The sequence below is a fragment of the Gekko japonicus genome, unplaced genomic scaffold, assembly GCF_001447785.1.
Source record: "Gekko japonicus isolate JY-2015 unplaced genomic scaffold, Gekko_japonicus_V1.1 scaffold1469, whole genome shotgun sequence".
Classification (NCBI taxonomy): Eukaryota; Metazoa; Chordata; class Lepidosauria; order Squamata; family Gekkonidae; genus Gekko; species Gekko japonicus.
The window spans coordinates 261514-277522 of record NW_015163133.1 but is presented as its reverse complement, the minus strand read 5'-3'; the positions used below and the strand labels follow the sequence as shown (position 1 = coordinate 277522).

Genomic DNA, 16009 nt, shown 5'->3' with positions numbered 1-16009 from the left:
TGTAAGTGGATATCTCAATGGTGGTGAAAAACAGAACAAGAAAGAACTGGCAGCATCTTCACAACATCCCATCACAGAAACCACTGGAGAGCATCCATGCTTGGGTTTATAAGAGGAAAGGGTGATATTGTAATGCCCTTCTGCAGAGCTGTGGTGCCACAAAGTTACTTCTGTCCTTGGAGGGGGCAGTACTTCAAACAGGCATGTGGAAACCGAAGTCCCACTGAGTGTTTAAACCAGCACATTAACCACTAAACCACACAAGTTTGTTTGAAGAATGATTGGGTACTACTTTTCTTAAGTTTATTTATTCCAGGTCTTGGTGAAAACCTTATGTCCTAGCCAATGGTCACTCAATGTTATATTTTAAGAACTTTATTTAAAATCAGTTATCCTTGAAAGGATTAAATAAGAATCATGTTTGTAAAGAAAAGGCTAAATCAGTTATCCTTGAAAGGATTAAATAAGAATCATGTTTGTAAAGAAAATGCTAGCAATGTGTAAATAGGACCTGCTGTGATATGCAGCAGTGCTTGCCACCAACCAACAGTGGTGCATGTATTGTTCTGCAGCCATATCTGCTAGCGGCCCAACAGATATTATCTATGAAGTAATGGATGAAATTGAAGGAAAGAACTTTCACCCCCAGGACCCAGCTGATGGTAAGTATTTTTTATTTTATCTTGTATTGATTTTTTGGTTTTTTTTGAATAACACATAGGGACCAATGTAACCCAGACACAGATACCAGCTACAGCAAGTTCAAGTACAGTGAGCTAAAAGTGCATGACAAGATACTAGATTTGCTAATGTTCCTTGGGATTGGTGTTTTGGGGCCATTGAAAGAAGATGGCTCTCTGAAGCCTGAGTTAATGGGTTACTTCAGACTTCATGATAAACGGTGGCTCGTTATTGCCCCCTCCCCCAACAGCCAGGTGGTGAAAGACTTCCAGATCTGCAGCAAACCATAATTTCTCATTATTCTCAAACAACGAACTATGCTTGGGGCATTCCCCCCTTCCAAACTAAAGCTTACTTTGGTGTTCTGTTCTGAAGGGAAGCAAACCATAGTTTGGGGTTCAAATGTTACGACCAACTGTGCTAATCCAGAAATATTAAATTTTAACTAGCTGCCCTTGGGGAGCAAGGAGAGGGAGCCCGTGAGCCCAAAAGACACCGGGAGTCCTCCGTTCCGTGAGCGTGGTGCCCCTCTTGAACTCAGCCCTGGTAGATGTTGGTGCTGTGCAAGAAGGCCTGCCAGCAGCATATGGGGCTGTCATTGCCCTCATCTAACCACGTGGTACATTTATGTCTGAGGGGCTTCAGAAGCGGTTAAAAGTTTCAGAAGTGTGTGTTGTGTGTCCCTCCCCCCTTCGACTGGAGTCCACAGTGTGGACCAGCAAGGCAGGAGGTCAATAAGCCGTTTGGTCAGAATGATGTATGGCGGGGAGTCTGAGGGAATCCACAAGCAGTCAGAGAGTTCACTCCAGCTGGGTGCAGACTAAGTGGCAAGCAAGGAGCTTGAGACATTGTTCCAGCAAAGATACGAAGAGCTTGGGGAGTGCGTGTGCCCACGCCTGCTTTCCAGGGTGCAGCTCAGCTTCAGAAGGATGGGCTCTGATGGGACTGACATATTTCCTTCCCCTCCCCCCCCCAACGTTTATTTTCCATAATTTCAACTTAATTACAAACATTTCATTATCTTCAATTACACAAATTTTTAGAGTCATTGCATCAGGTTACATGTCTTATATCATTTATTACCTCCTTCCACTTTTATTTTTCTTATTCTATTTTTACATGTTTTATCCAGTTATAAACCCTGAACCATCTTTTGTTGTGTATTTTTTGGTCTTTATCCTGCAGTATTAAACTCAAATTATCCATTTGTGCTAACTCAAGGAGTTTAGTTATTGGATCCTCTTTCGAGGGAGTTTTATCCGTTTTCCAACTTTTAGCCACTAGTATTCTCGCAGCAGTTATGATATCTCTCCCTTATTATAATTGAATAGCAACGTTCTATATTGAACGTTCTAAATTTGGCCCCTTTAGTGTTAGGCCGGAAGAACTGTCAGTCAGAAGACGCTGGCTGGGTTGACTGGCTGCTTTGTGCAGTCCCGCCCAGCATTTCAAGGTCTTTTGCATATGGAAGCTGATTGGACTTCACTCCATTCCACACCTCAAACCCCCCCCCCCCGGCAAGGCAGTTGGCATTTTCAGTTGCATAGACAGATACAATGCCATACTCCCCACCCTACTGTATTCTGAGGTAAAATATGTCCTCACTCACATCACTTCCCCTTCAAAAGAAACAAACCCAATAACACAATCATGCCACACCACAAAGACAACAGATCACACCACAAGCTGAATACCACAAGGCAAAAAATGATAGGAAAAGGTGCCAGCAGTCACCCCATTACTGCCACAGAGAGCGCTTCAGAGGATGGTGTGCAGGTACGGAAGGCCGATGCCTCCGTCGCCCGGCCGAGATTGGGGGGGTGGGGGCGAGGCAGGCGATGGAAGGCCGATGCCTCCGTTGCCTGGCTGGAGTGGCCGCGGGGGGGTCTGGAGTCGGGCGGCCGCTGGCGGGGGACGCAGTCGCCCGGGCCGAGATTGGGGGGGCAAGGCGGGCGACAGAAGGCCGAGGCCTCCGTCGGCCGGCCCTCTACAGAATCCACCCCCCAAACCTCCAGGTATTTCCCTCCTTAGAGCTGGCAACCCTACATTCCCCTCAGTGCCTGTTGGTAGGCAACTAAGCTTGGTCCTGTCACCTACTTTGGCCTTTGGGAGAAAACACATTGGGGCCATATATATATTTCCCGATGGGAAATTCCTGGAGATTTGAGGGATGGAGCCTGAAGAGGGTGAGGTTTGAGGAGGGGTGGGACCTCAGACAGGTACAATGCCATAGACTCCACCCTCCAAACCAGTCAGTCCCTCATGGGGAACCATTGTTCACTGGAGACCACTCAGAATTACAACTGCTCTGCAGAAGGGAGGGCAGAAGTCAGCTGAAGTCAAAGGGGCAGATAATGGCAGGTTGATGGTTAGCTGGGAAGGAGATGGGGTTGCCAACTACAGGCTGACAAATTCCTGGGGATTTGAGGGGTGGTGCCTGGAGAGGGTGGTGTTTGCGGAGGGGTGGGATCTCAGACAGGTAGAATGCCATAGACTCCACCCTCCAACCCAGCCATTTTATCCTGGGTACCAATTGCTGCCAATCTCCAGGTGAGGGCTACAGATCACTCAAAATTACAACTGCTCTTCAGGTAGCAGAGATGAGTTCCTCTGGAGAAAACAGTGGACTCTGTCATTATACCCTGCTGAGGTCAACACAGCAAATTGACACTGTTTGCCCAAAGCCAGAGCACTCCCCCAGAGCCTCTTTCTAGATCCCGTTGTATTGGATTCACAACGGGGTTTACTGCTAGTATACTAATAAATACATCTTGCTTAATGTAACCCTTCGGAATTATATTCAATAGATAAATTTCAGGTGCTAACACTACATCTAAATTTAGTATTTCTAAAATGATATTATGTACCATCTTCCAATATTTTTGCACTTTACTGCAACGGGACTGAAATATTTCCTGTTGCCTCCAGGCTTGGAGGGGAAATTAAGTGTCCTGTAGATGATTCCGAGGAAGAGAGAAAGGCAATGGAGTGGGGTTGTTCATTTGACTGGCAAAAAATATTTGGTCAGGTAATCAAATACTAGTCAAAACATTAGCATCGCAGCCAGCGGGATGCTTTTGATCATTGACAGACCCAATACTTGTGCTAATAGAGAAGCAAATTCTATAACTGATCCTATAGCAACATGAAATTACCTTTTAAAAATGCAATGGCTTTTTAGCTAAAGTGTCTGTAATTGTGAATACGTTGCTTTTTATCCAGTTGTGCGTAGTGGTTCAGAGTGGCGGATTCTAATCTGGAGAACCGGGTTTGATTCCCCACTCTTCCTCCACGTGAAGCCAGCTGGTGCGACCTTGGGTCAGTCACAGTTCTCTCAGAGCTCTCTCAGCCCCACCAACCTCACAGTGTGTCTGCTTTGCGGAGAGGAAGGGGAGGAGATTGTAAACTGCTCTGAGACTCTTCCAGGTAGTGAAGGGCATGGTATAAATCCAACTCTTCTTCTTTTCCTCCCCTTTCTCCTTCTCCTCCTCTCCCCCCCCCCCAAAAAAACCCCCCACCACCAGTGTTCGCCTAAGGTAGATAGTAATAAGGACGGATTCAGGTGGGGTTGCTGTGTTGATCCGAAGCAATGGAGCCAAGTTTGAGTCCCTAGTGGCACCTATAAGACCAATGGTGTTTAATTTGGGGTGAATGCACACAAAAGCTGATACCCAGAATTAAACTTGGTTGGTCTTTAAGGTGCCCCTGGACTCAAACTTAGCAACAAAGACTGTGACTTGCCCCAGCCAGTGGGAGGGTCTGCGAGAAGAGTGGATTGGGATCAGGAGATACTCACTGCTGCTGAGCCTCCAAGCACAGGCGGGATTCTGGGAAAGGGCAAAATGGGTCACCACTGCAAAAAGGGTTCCTGTGGCTAACTACCCGTGCTGGATGTTCCCACGGGATCCCGGGGGAGGTTCTGCAGTGGACACGCTGCTTACAGAGGAGCCTTCCCTGCAGATGCAAAGGTGGTGATTCCGCCTTCTGGGCATTTCTGAAGTACCTCTTCTTCAGGGAGGTGAAGGGAAGCAGGAACTGGGTCTCTTCTTTGGTAACTGAAGCCCAGAGCACGGGGAAGGCCTGCTGCCCTGTGTGGCCAATAGGGAGGTGATGTCAAGCCGAAAGGTGTAAGGTGGCCTGTGTCTCTGGGAGGGAGGGAGGGAGGGAGGGAGGGACTTCCTGCAATATCCACCTGCCAGTCCACCAAGCATTGGTGGAGGAAGAGAGCTGCTAGTGGGAGGTCTCCCGCTCATCTGAGCGACCAAACAGCCCAAGTCTCTGGGCATGCCGGGGGGACGGCTGTGAGGCTCCTTCCTAGGGTTGCCAAGTCCATCTTCCACCCCCAGCGGAGGACTTTGGGGGCGTTCCTGGAGGGGGCAGGGCATCCCCAACGTGATGATGTCATGTTGGGGACGTCCGCCGCCCCCCCACCCGCCCGTGCGCCAGATCTCCAGAAACTGCATTTCCCTGCACTTAAAGGAACCGGCGTCTCCCTTTTAAATGCAGGAGCCGGCGTTTCCCTTTTAAGAGCACGAAGCTGGCATTCCCCTGCAAGCTTGCGGAGATCGGGCTTGGGAGGAAACACGGGTTCCACACACTTAAAGGGAGAGAGATGGGTGGCTGTGAGTGTTGGGGACGGGGCTTCCCTGGTGGTGGGTAGAACCCCCCCAAAAATGGGGGACCCCTGGCAAACCAGGGGGGTTTGGCAACCCTACTCCTTCCCAATATGAGCTCAGTCCACCAGCGAGTCAGGAGTGGCCTGAAGCTCCTTGTATTTTTCTGTCTCATTCAGTGCCTTTTGGGTGTTACGCATAGCACTCAAGAAGCAGAACAAAGTTTGAGTCCAGTGACACCTTTAAGACCAAAAAAATAAAAAACCTTACATGGGCAGGCACACTTCTTCAGATACAGTGGACGTGTGTGTGCACACGAAAGCTTATACCGTGAATAAAACTCTCTGTTGATCTTAACGATGCCACCGGACTCAAACTTCGTTCTGCTGCTTCAGGCAGCAGGCACTCATGGGCCCCCGGGTCTCAGGGTGCCATACAAGCTGGTTTAACAGTTCTCTCTTCCCAGGGGTCTTTGGGCATTTTAATTTGGGAGGAGGGGTAAGGGTCTTTAACAGGAAATTATAAATGCTTTACCAAACAATCAGTTGCTGAGGTTATTTGGCAAGCCCTTGAGATTTGAAAGTGATTTAAAAATTGTTTTATAGGTGTGATAGTATGGGTGGAATGTCTGTCTGTTCTCCCATGCTGGAGAAACAGGTTGGGCTGTGTCCCAGTTCACAGTAATAATCTCTGCCCAGCTAGTTGGCTTTCTAGCATTTCACTTTTATTTCAGCTACGCTAGCCTGATGAATGTTTGGAGTCCAAAGTTAACAGTAATTGTTATGTCTTCCATTTCAGACAACTTCTTTTCAAACGCTATGAGAATTGTAAGTGGATTTTCTTTGATTTTTAAATTTAATTCTGAATTTGTATTTGTGGCTACCTGTACGCCTGGAACCTGTGTTGAATAAGCACTGTAGTACTGCATGTCCTTGAATCCTTCTTAGATAGGCAAAGCACTGGGGCTGGACTGGGGCAGAGCAGCCTGCCTCCGCACCTTATTTACGTACTTCACTTATGTTGAGAATCGAGACAGAAAATGGAATGAAGACACAGTGCAGTAGAGATGAGCATCACACACACACAACAACACAAACAGTGCAATAAAACTGGATTACAAAACTAGAGAAAAATGAAATAAAAACAGTATAATTTAATAAATAATACCAATGGAGAAAACTCTGTTTTTTCAGACATTAAAACTACAGTACTATTATTTCTATAAAGAGAGCCCACTTGAATAATTTCCTTTTGCTGAGCATTTTACTTTTTACACATCTATCCTATACCCTTTATAAAAATGCTCTCCAAAACAGTTCCATTTTTTGCAAAATGACAAAAGCATAGAAGCCTTCCCAAAATTAAAATCCTATACCTTCAACAGTTGTAGTTTGTAGATGTGCAGCCCGTAGTGAAACTTGTCTTTGCAAAATGATTGCATGCCCTTCACTAAATAATAATTGAGAACAAAGGTACTTAAAACAAGAGGGTATTTTCCCATCTCTCTCTCTCTCTTTCCTTGTCTTTCTGTCCAGTGGGCTCAAAGCAGCTTACATCATTCTCCTGTCCTCCATTATTACCTTCACAACAACCCTGTGATGTAGGCTGGGCTGCAAGTGTGTGACTGGCTAAAAGATGCCCGGCAAGCTTCCATGGCAAAGTGGCAATTCAAACCTGAATGTTTCAGATCCTAGTCTAATGCTTTAACCGCTACACGACATTTGGCTCTCTTATCTATATATCTAATTCCAACAGGGGGCGGGTTGTGCGGATACTTATTTCTGCAGAGAGCTCACTCTCCCCCAACAGCTTTTCCTACATAGTCAGTAGACTTCCTGTGTCTGCAGAAAAATCCAAGAAGTAAAAAAATCCCTTCAGGGAGGGTTGAATTTCCCCCAATACCTTTTGAAATGGCCTCTGCAGGGATCTAACTCCAGGCTTCAACAGTTAGAGAGAGATTAGAACATTCGGGTTAACCAATACTTGGAAATGACAGTTGCATCAGAATGCAGCAGTATGGATAGGGACCAGATTGACCACTCCCGTTTCGACAATATCTATATATCTAATTCCCACAGGGGAGGGGCTGTGCGGATACTTATTTCTGCCAACAGAGGGCTCACTCTCCCCCAACAGCTTTTCCTACATAGTCAGATTTCCTGTGTCTGCAGAAAAATCCAAAAAGTAAAAAAATCCCTTCAGGGAGGGTTGAATCCCCCCCAATACCTTTTGAAATGGCTTCTGCAGGGATCTAACTCCAGACATCAATGGTGAGAGATTAGAACATTTGGGGTGGCGGCGGGGGGAGAAGGGCCTCTAACTAGCTCTGTCAGTAAAAAGGTAGGGGAAGGGACCTTTCCTGGCCTCTTTTGGCCTTGGAGGGAGGGAGAGAGCCTTGGGCCAGGCCTGACAAGGGCTGCCAGTGCAAGCCTGGGGAATCCCTAGAGGTTTTGAGGTGGACTGTAAGGAGGGCTGGGTTTTGGGAAGGGAGAGGCCTCAGCTGGGTATAATGACACAGAGTCCACCCTTCAAAGCAGCCATTTTCTCCAGGGAGACAGATCTCTGCTGTCTTGAGTTCAGTTGTAATTCTGGGGGAGGGGGGTCCTCCAGGCACCATTGAGGTTGGCAACCCTAGGCCTGGCAGCAGTTTAGGGTCGCCAGGTCCCCCCCTGGACACCGGCAGGGGATGGGGGGTAAGGTTGCCAGATACAGGCTGGGAAACTCCTGGAGATTTGGGGGTGGAACCTATGGAGGACAGGGACCTCAGTGAGGTACAATGCCACAGAGTCCACTCTCCAAAGCATCCATTTTCTCCATGGGAAGTTATCTCTGTAGTATGATTCAGTAGTATCATGAGCAGTAATTCCAGGCATCCCCAGTGTTGCCAACTCCAGGTTGGGAGATTCCTGGACATTTGAGGAGTGGAGCCAGGGGAGGGTGGGATTTGAGGAGGGGAGGAACTACAGACCAGTATAATGCCATAGACTCCACCTTCCAAACCATTACAGGGAGGGGAGAGAGAAAGAAAGGGGGGGCAGAAGGGAGAAAGAGTGTGAGAGGTAGAGGGAGACAGGAGGAAGCAAAGGTGTGAGGAATAGGATAACCATCCCGCAAGTTTCTTGCGGGTCTCCACTTGTAACTTTATAAGTTTCTTATTTACCTATTTTAAGTATACATATCCCTTTTGTCTTCAAAAAAGATCCACAAGGCACCTTACAAAAAAATTAAAGATAAACCCATGTACATCCAACAAACAAGTACACCTCAGGGCAGTCCTGGATTAAACTGACTCTCTAATCTCACCTACTAAATGGGTTAGTACAGGGAAGTGTGTTGTCCTGCTGGCCCTAGAGAATGAGATAACAGGGAGAGCACTGCCTTGCTTGTTTCTGCATCTCAGCCAGATTTTTATTTAGGCATTTCCTTGCCAATTTAAGCAATATCATTAAATAATTCCTGCAGGCTAATCAGTCAGAGGGACCGTCTCCTCCCCTACTAGCAGGCCTGTTTCTCAAGCTCTGCTTTCTGCACCCCTGGCCTTCAGAGACAAGGCCACCAGCGCCTAGACACACAGGGCATTTTCTGGCATGCTCTTCGCCTTCAGGCTCTCCTGCCGCCTACTTTTCTTTCCTTTAGCTGCCAGGCAAAACGCATCTTTTTACCCAAGCTGCTTTTAATTAGGGGTTTTATCTTATCAGGCTTTTAATGCTCTGCTTCTGTTGTATGGCAGTTTTTATGCAGCTTATGTCCAGCGGCTTGTTTTTATATTTTGATGTTGTTCATTGTTTTTTTTGTTTTTTTAATCCCCTGAAGACAGGGTAGTTTTATTGATTTTTGTTACACCTACGTGACTACAGAAATAGAAAAAGGGAAGGGAAAGAAAAATAAAAAACCCTGGGATACAGACAATAAACAAAGAACCCACACTATGACTAAAAACCCAAGAAAGGAAGGTATTTTCCAGTTAGTATACAGTTAGTCATAAAACTTAAAACTTTTCGTTTAAATCAATGAGTTTAGGAGTTAGTAAGTTCATTTTAGTAATTGTCTATTTTCTTCTCAGTGTGCACAGAGTCTCTTTCATCCACTTCAGTTATAAATCTTTCAGTTCTTAAGAGCTACTTGAGAACTCTTAGCCGCAAGTCATACGTGTCTCTGGCCGTGCCTCCTTCTGCTCCTGCTGAGTCTCCATCCGTCTCTTCCAGGCTGTCTGCAGGGCCCCCTCCGTCTGGCTGCTCTTCCGTTTTCGATCCAAAAAACTGCTTCAACCATTCTTCCGCTTTAAACACCGAGTCAATTTTTTCTCTCTTATCCTTGTATTTAAACTGCACACCCTCCGGATAGAGCCAGGCATACTGAATCTGGTTGATCTGGAGTGTTGAAATTAGTTCTTTGTATGCTTTTCTTTTCTGTCGAACCTCAAATGGAATGTCCTTTAGGACCCTGATAGTTGCTGATCCCAGCTGTCGCCACCTCTTTCAAGTTTTCTCCTGCCGTTTCAGCTACCCCTTGGAACCTGAGAACTTTATTGGCTTTTTCCATCTGTAGATTCATTAGCTTTCTTTCTTGAAGATCTTGCTTTTGCTCCAACAGACCAACTTTCTTCTTCATCTTTTTGGCATCGTGTGCTGTCTCTTTAAGCTTTTCATCAGTTTGAATCGACTTTTTCACGAGTTCGGTGATCTGCTGTTGTTGCTTTGCCATACTCTGGTTCGAAGCAGCCATCAATTGGTTAAGACCATCGAGTCTTTCGTTTATGGGCCGGAGCAGCTCCGCTAAGGTGGAGAAAACGTCTCCTTCTTCTACCCTCGGACTTTGACCGCCTCGCCCAACTTTCGTTCCTCTTCCTCGGACGCCGGCCATTTTCAGCTTTGTTTACACTAAAGAGAGGCTTTTCACTCTCCTTCAGCAAGTGCAAACTTATCCGCAAAAACAGCTAAGTCTTTGGCACACTTGAGCGCTTTTCGTTTCTCCTCCCCCCCTTCTCTTTAAAACACAGTTCGGTTTGTTTACGTCTGGGATTCCCTCCCGACGCCGCTATAGGTGTGGGGGGGTAGAACTTAGAACTTATTCGCTCGTCTTTTTCTCCGCTTCATTGACGGTCTGACCACAGACCTCTTTTAGTCGCGCCTCATTCGCTGACCTTCTTGCTTGTCCCGGCCGGCATCAGCTATGCTCGGTAAAAACCGAGCCTCTCAGGTGGTGGACCGATTGGGGCAAAAAGGAGCGCCTCAATTCTCCGGCTTAAAGCCATCGAAGAGGTCGCCCCTCGTGCGCCCCCGGCTTGGAGCCTCCACTCTGAGGCTCACCTGGGGGTGCCACTTGAGGTGGCACTCCTCCAACACCACTGGAGCGTGGAATGCCTCCCCAGCTTTAGGGGAGAGCCTCCGCCATCACCGAGCCACAGACCGGAAGTTCCTTGATGTTGTTCATTGTAAGCCATCTTGAACCAGATTCTGAAGAGGTAGCGTAGAAATACTCTAAACAAATGATGATGATAGGTCTGCACAATGAGAACATGGCTCCCATTCCTTATTGCTGGAATTCTGGGAATGGAGATAGTCTGTGTCAGTTTAGAATCATTCTGCAGAAAACTGTCTTGGAAATTCAGTGGTCTGTTGAAATAATGTTATGATGCTTTTATGTCTTGTTTCATGTATGCATGCTTATGCCTTTATTGCAGTGTTTGGATATAAAGGATGTTCAGCTTGCCTATAGGCTACACAGAGTGGTGGAGACAGGAGAAAACTGGAAAATGATGGGAGACATGTATCAGCAGTCCTCTTATTGGTAATTGCTGCTTGTTATTTCTCTCTGAGTGACTTTTAAGTGCTGGCAGCTTCAGTTGGTTTAGAATGCTGCTTGCAAAGGCTTAGCCATATTAGTTCGTTATATCAAAATAAAACAAAGATCTAGTGGCTCCTTAAAAACTAACATATATTGTAATACTAGGTGTAAGGCCCATTGTGGGAAGAAATACAACGAGCTCTAGAAGGAAGCTCCAGGTGAGTGTCCTGGCTGTGGCTGGTGGGGCGGCAGAGGGAAGGGGAAAATAGAGGGAAGCGAGCCATGTTTATTTCCCTATGCATACCAAATATTAATTTAAGATAGAAACATTGTCTTTTTGATGTGTCTATCTTCAATTACTCACATTAGCATTTATGCCCTTAAATAAGCCTATTGCACAGACAGCTCTGTAATACAGTCAGGCCAAAACAGGCTTTTTATTAAGGGGTTGAGATCTTAATACTATTTTTAATTTTCTAAACAAACAAATAAATAGAGGAGCAAAGGAAAGTGTGGTAGAAACCTGAAGAAACAGCCAAGTATGTATGGTGTGTTTGTGTGTTAAATGGCATCAAGTTGCTTCTGACTTATGGAGAACCTATGAATTAATGTCCTCCAAAACGTCCTATCATTAACACCCATTCTCAGGTCTTGCAAACTAAGGGCCGTGGCTTCCTTGATTGAGTCAATCCATCTCATCTTGGGTCTTCCTCTTGTCCTAGCATTGTTGCCTTTTCCAGTGAGTCTTGTCTTCTCATAACATTACCAAAGTACGATAGCCTCAGTTTAGTCATTTTAGCGTCTAGGGAGAGTTCAGGATTGATTTGATCTAAAACCCAATGATTTGCCTTTTTGGCGGTCCATGGTATCCATAAAGCTCTCCTCCAACACCACATTTCAAAAGAATCAACTTTCTCCAACACCAGATTTCAAAAGATTCAACTGAGCCCGTTCGCGGGGAGGGCGGGGTATAAATACAAAAATAAATAAATAAATTTCTTCCTGTCAGCTTTCTTCATTGTCCAACTTTCATACCTATACATAGTGATGGGGAATACTATGGCATGAATTAATTTGATCTTGGTTGCCAGTAACACTTCCTTACACTTCCTAGCTCCTTCATGGCTGCCATCCCCAGTCTCAATCTCCTTCTGATTTCTCGGATACAGTCTCCCTTTTGTCTTCTTGATTTTCAGTTGTAATCCTGCTTTGGCACTTTCTGCTTTAACCGTCATCATAGTCTGTATCACACAGTAGCCAGGAGGTCCACCAGTGGGGCCAGGACATTAGAAGGGTTGACCAGGCACTGCCACGGGGAGGGGGCAGGGCTCACAGGGGCGCGCGGGAAGGGGGGGGAGTTGTGCGCATGAAAAGAAGTTGTTGCATTCGCGCGCACTGTGGCGCCTCTAAAGTTATTAGCCCGCCTCCCTCCCCCTTCACATTCTCTGTAGTATTCACTCCATAAGACGCACACACTTCCCCCCCACTTTTTTGGGGGGGGGAAGTGCGTCTTATGGTGCGAAAAATACGGTATATATAAGGAGAGATTAGATGTCTTGACTCCCCCCCCCCAGCTGATCCATAAACATTCCTCAGTATGGTTTTCCATCATGTATCTATCTGACAAAGTGGGCTCTGACCCGCAAAGATTGTCTTGAAATAAATGTTAGTCTTCAAGGTGGCACTAGATTTCTGTTCTGTTTTGCGGTGTTGCAGTGCTACTACCAGTCTGGTTAACAGAGACAGGATCGTACTGCTAGCTTGGAAGCCAAAGCACTGTTAGTTCTGGGGACTCAATTCCGGGAGCTTGCTTCTGTGATCAAAGCATTTTTAATGGGTAGAACAAATCTTGATCACTGTGGAAGCCAGCTAGTCTCCTGAGATTGATGGGAGGGGTGCTAGGACTGAAAGAGGAAAGGGAAGCTGTTGTTCGGGGTAACTAAACTTTTCTTTTTCAAGTGCTGTTTTGTTTTTGTTAACTTGGTCTTTTTTGCCATGCTACAGTGGAAGGTTTCTGCATTTGTTGTGCATGATGGAACATCTTGACGTCGCCCTGAAGTGGTACAAAGAACTGGTTCCCTCAGTAAGTATCTCTTTTGATGGGTGTGCTTCTGTATGTTTAAATGCGTTCTAAACACTGCAGTTTCAGATCTGTGCTAGACCTAAATCTTACTTGTTCCGTTAGATGTTGTACCCGAACTCTGAAGGGATGCTGGGTCTTCTCCGAGCACTGGATGCGGCCAGCCGTTTGGATATGATTCCCCAGATTTGGAAAGGTTAATAGCAGTTTTTGTTCTTTTATTTTTGTTTTGGTGATTTTCTACAACATGGTGAGAAGATTCTATATCTTCAAGAATGGAGGGTCAGAAAATGTACATGTTCACTGTGACTTCTACAGTGTGTTTTGCCAATAAACAGTGTGTTTTCTCATCTGCTGTGACGTAGATGTCACAGGTGGTTCAGTTCAGCCTTCTGGTACTGGAGTGCCATTTGATTCTAGTCGTATTGGATACCTGTCCCAAGTTGCTTAGACGCACGTGCCCCATTGTGTCCAGATTCAACTCCTTGCCTCTCCTGGCTGATAGTATTGAGCTGGCATTCATGTTGGTGCAGGGGATATTTGCCTTTCTGTGAGAAGGTAGCTGGGAGAGTGATACGGAATGTGTCCCTGTTGATTCTCCTTCACCTCTTCACAGCTTTCAGCACCATGAATGATGGTATCTATCTGGGAGGGCTGGCTAAGTTCAAGGTGGGGGCCACTTTACTTCAGGGGTTCCACACTTACCCAGAGATTCCAGGGGTTGCTTGGGGACTTCTGTCCAGCCCCATGGAATTCGTGTATTTAAACCCTACAGGAAACCCTACAGGAAACGGCTTCTCTGCTTCTCCCTAACAGAAGAGTTAGTAGGGTCTGTGAAAGTCCACAGAAATGCTTGGAAAACGCAATGGAGGACAACAGTGAGGTGCTGTTGGTCAAAGGAGATGCTGCTCAAGGAGTCAGCTGGTCCTGGATGCAGCTGGACCCTGGCTTCCAGCTGGAGGCTCAGGTCACCTCTGTGGCACGCAGCATCTTTCATTCGCTTCACCAGCTGATACACCAGCCTTAAAAAGGATGATGTGGTCCTGGCTATCTATGGTCCCATCACATCCAGGTTATTGGACTGTCGTGTGTTTGATGTGGGGCTGCCTCTGAGCAATGTCCAGAGACGTCAGCTGGTCCGAAATGTGGCCTCCCACCTGCTGTCAGTGACAAAAGACTGCCCGCTTGTTTTCGGGCAGAATCCAGGGCGCTCGTTCTCACTTTTAAGGTGCTTGGAAGGCTTGGAGGGTGGCCGCCTTCTTCTGTGCAGCCTCTGCCCGTCGGGAGCTTCTTCCCAAGGCCTCTCCTCTGTGAACCTGCTTGCAGAAGGGAGCAGGTGGCAGACAGGGCTCCCCCCCCCCTTCCAGCTGTGGCACTTCACTGTTGTGGTGCCCTGTGCCTCCCTTGTGCCCGCTTCACTGTCCTTTGGGTGCCAGGCCAGAACACGTCTCTTTAGTCAGGCTTTGGACTGAAGGGTTTGAACTCTGCGCGGTCGTTTCTTGCTTGCGGGTTGTTCAGTGGCTATAACTTTAGTCTGCTGAATGTCATTTTGAATGTTGTTCTTATGCCCCTGGTGGGCTCTTGGCTTCTTTTGATATTGGCCCTTTTTGAGGTGGTTTTTATGATTTTATTGCATTGTGAGGCCCCATGAACAGGTCTCTGGAGATACATTTTTAAGCCATATAATTATAGTGTTGGTAGAGTTGATAAAGTTGATAAAGGAGCTGCGGTGGCTCAAGTGGTTAAGACGCTGAACTGCAGGCTGTGGAAGGTCAGTAGTTCAGCAGTTCGAGACCCAAGTGTGCCGCATGACGGAGTGAGCTCCCGTCTCTAGTTCCAGCTCCTGCCAACCCAGCAGTTCGAAAGCAAGAAATTGCAAGTAGATAAATAGGTACCACTTCGGTGGGAAGGTAACAGCGTTCCGTGCGCCTTGGTGTTTAGTCATGCCGGCCACATGACCACGGAAACGTCTTCGGACAGCGCTGGCTCTTCGGCTTTGAAACGGAGATGAGCACCACAACCCTAGAGTCGGACTCGACTGGCTTTCGAGGAAGGGAACCTTTACCTTTACCTTTAGAGTTGATCAATCTTTGATGTCCATTAGGATAACCAGAGTTGCTGTTTCACTAGCTTGCTATGGGAATGGTTGCCAAATTTGCTTCTCTTTAAACTCATTAACATGATAAAGCCTTGCTTTTTAAAAAATCTTGGTTATTGATTGTGACAACATTATTACTTACACAGTTCCACTGGTGCACATTGTGAAGAAAGGTCCCAAGAATGCCCCATTGCTGCTGTAGCTGTCATTCAGTTGGGGGTGCTAATGACAAAATGCAAAACTGTCTCTGCGGTAAAGTTCAACAGCTAATAGTTACCTGGCTACAGATGCAGTTCTCCGAAGAATCATGGCAGGCAATAATCCCAGATGGGTTAGCCATGTTAGTGTATAGTCCAGTGGCGTGTTGGAGACTAGTAATATTTATTCCCATTGTTTGCACAGGGTGTCAAGGGCATCCTGTCCCTGTCTTGATTGAAAATTACTTGAGGGGAGCCGCTGTTGCAGCTGCCATGCTTTGCCCAGTTCAGAACATTGTTGGGTGGCGCAGGAGGAGGCTGAGCCAACCTCTAGAGAGTCTTTGTTTGGCTTTAGAGCCCTGCTGGATTACCTTCCTTCACTTGTGGCTCATGTCTGCCATATCCAAGTGCGAAGAGGGAGGTTGGAGGTCCTGCTTTCTGCTTGCAGAGGCACACATTCGAGGGCCAAGAAACTGACTTTGGTCACTTGGTCTGAAAGGTCCTTTTAAATCCCCCCCCCCCCCCCGGGGGGGGGGGGCGAAAACACCACGCG

At 46.7% G+C, this 16009-nt stretch overlaps 1 protein-coding gene across 1 annotated transcript in view; it reads left to right on the top strand.

Moving 5' to 3' along the window:
- The window catches only part of PTCD3 (pentatricopeptide repeat domain 3), a 64463-nt gene that overhangs the window by 28929 nt on the left and 19525 nt on the right, over positions 1–16009 (top strand). The window contains exons 15-20 of the mRNA XM_015406946.1: positions 573–662; positions 6093–6121; positions 10978–11084; positions 13086–13164; positions 13267–13357; positions 13778–13830. Of these exons, the coding sequence (XP_015262432.1) occupies positions 573–662; positions 6093–6121; positions 10978–11084; positions 13086–13164; positions 13267–13357; positions 13778–13830 (449 nt within the window). The remainder of the gene's footprint in view (positions 1–572; positions 663–6092; positions 6122–10977; positions 11085–13085; positions 13165–13266; positions 13358–13777; positions 13831–16009) is intronic.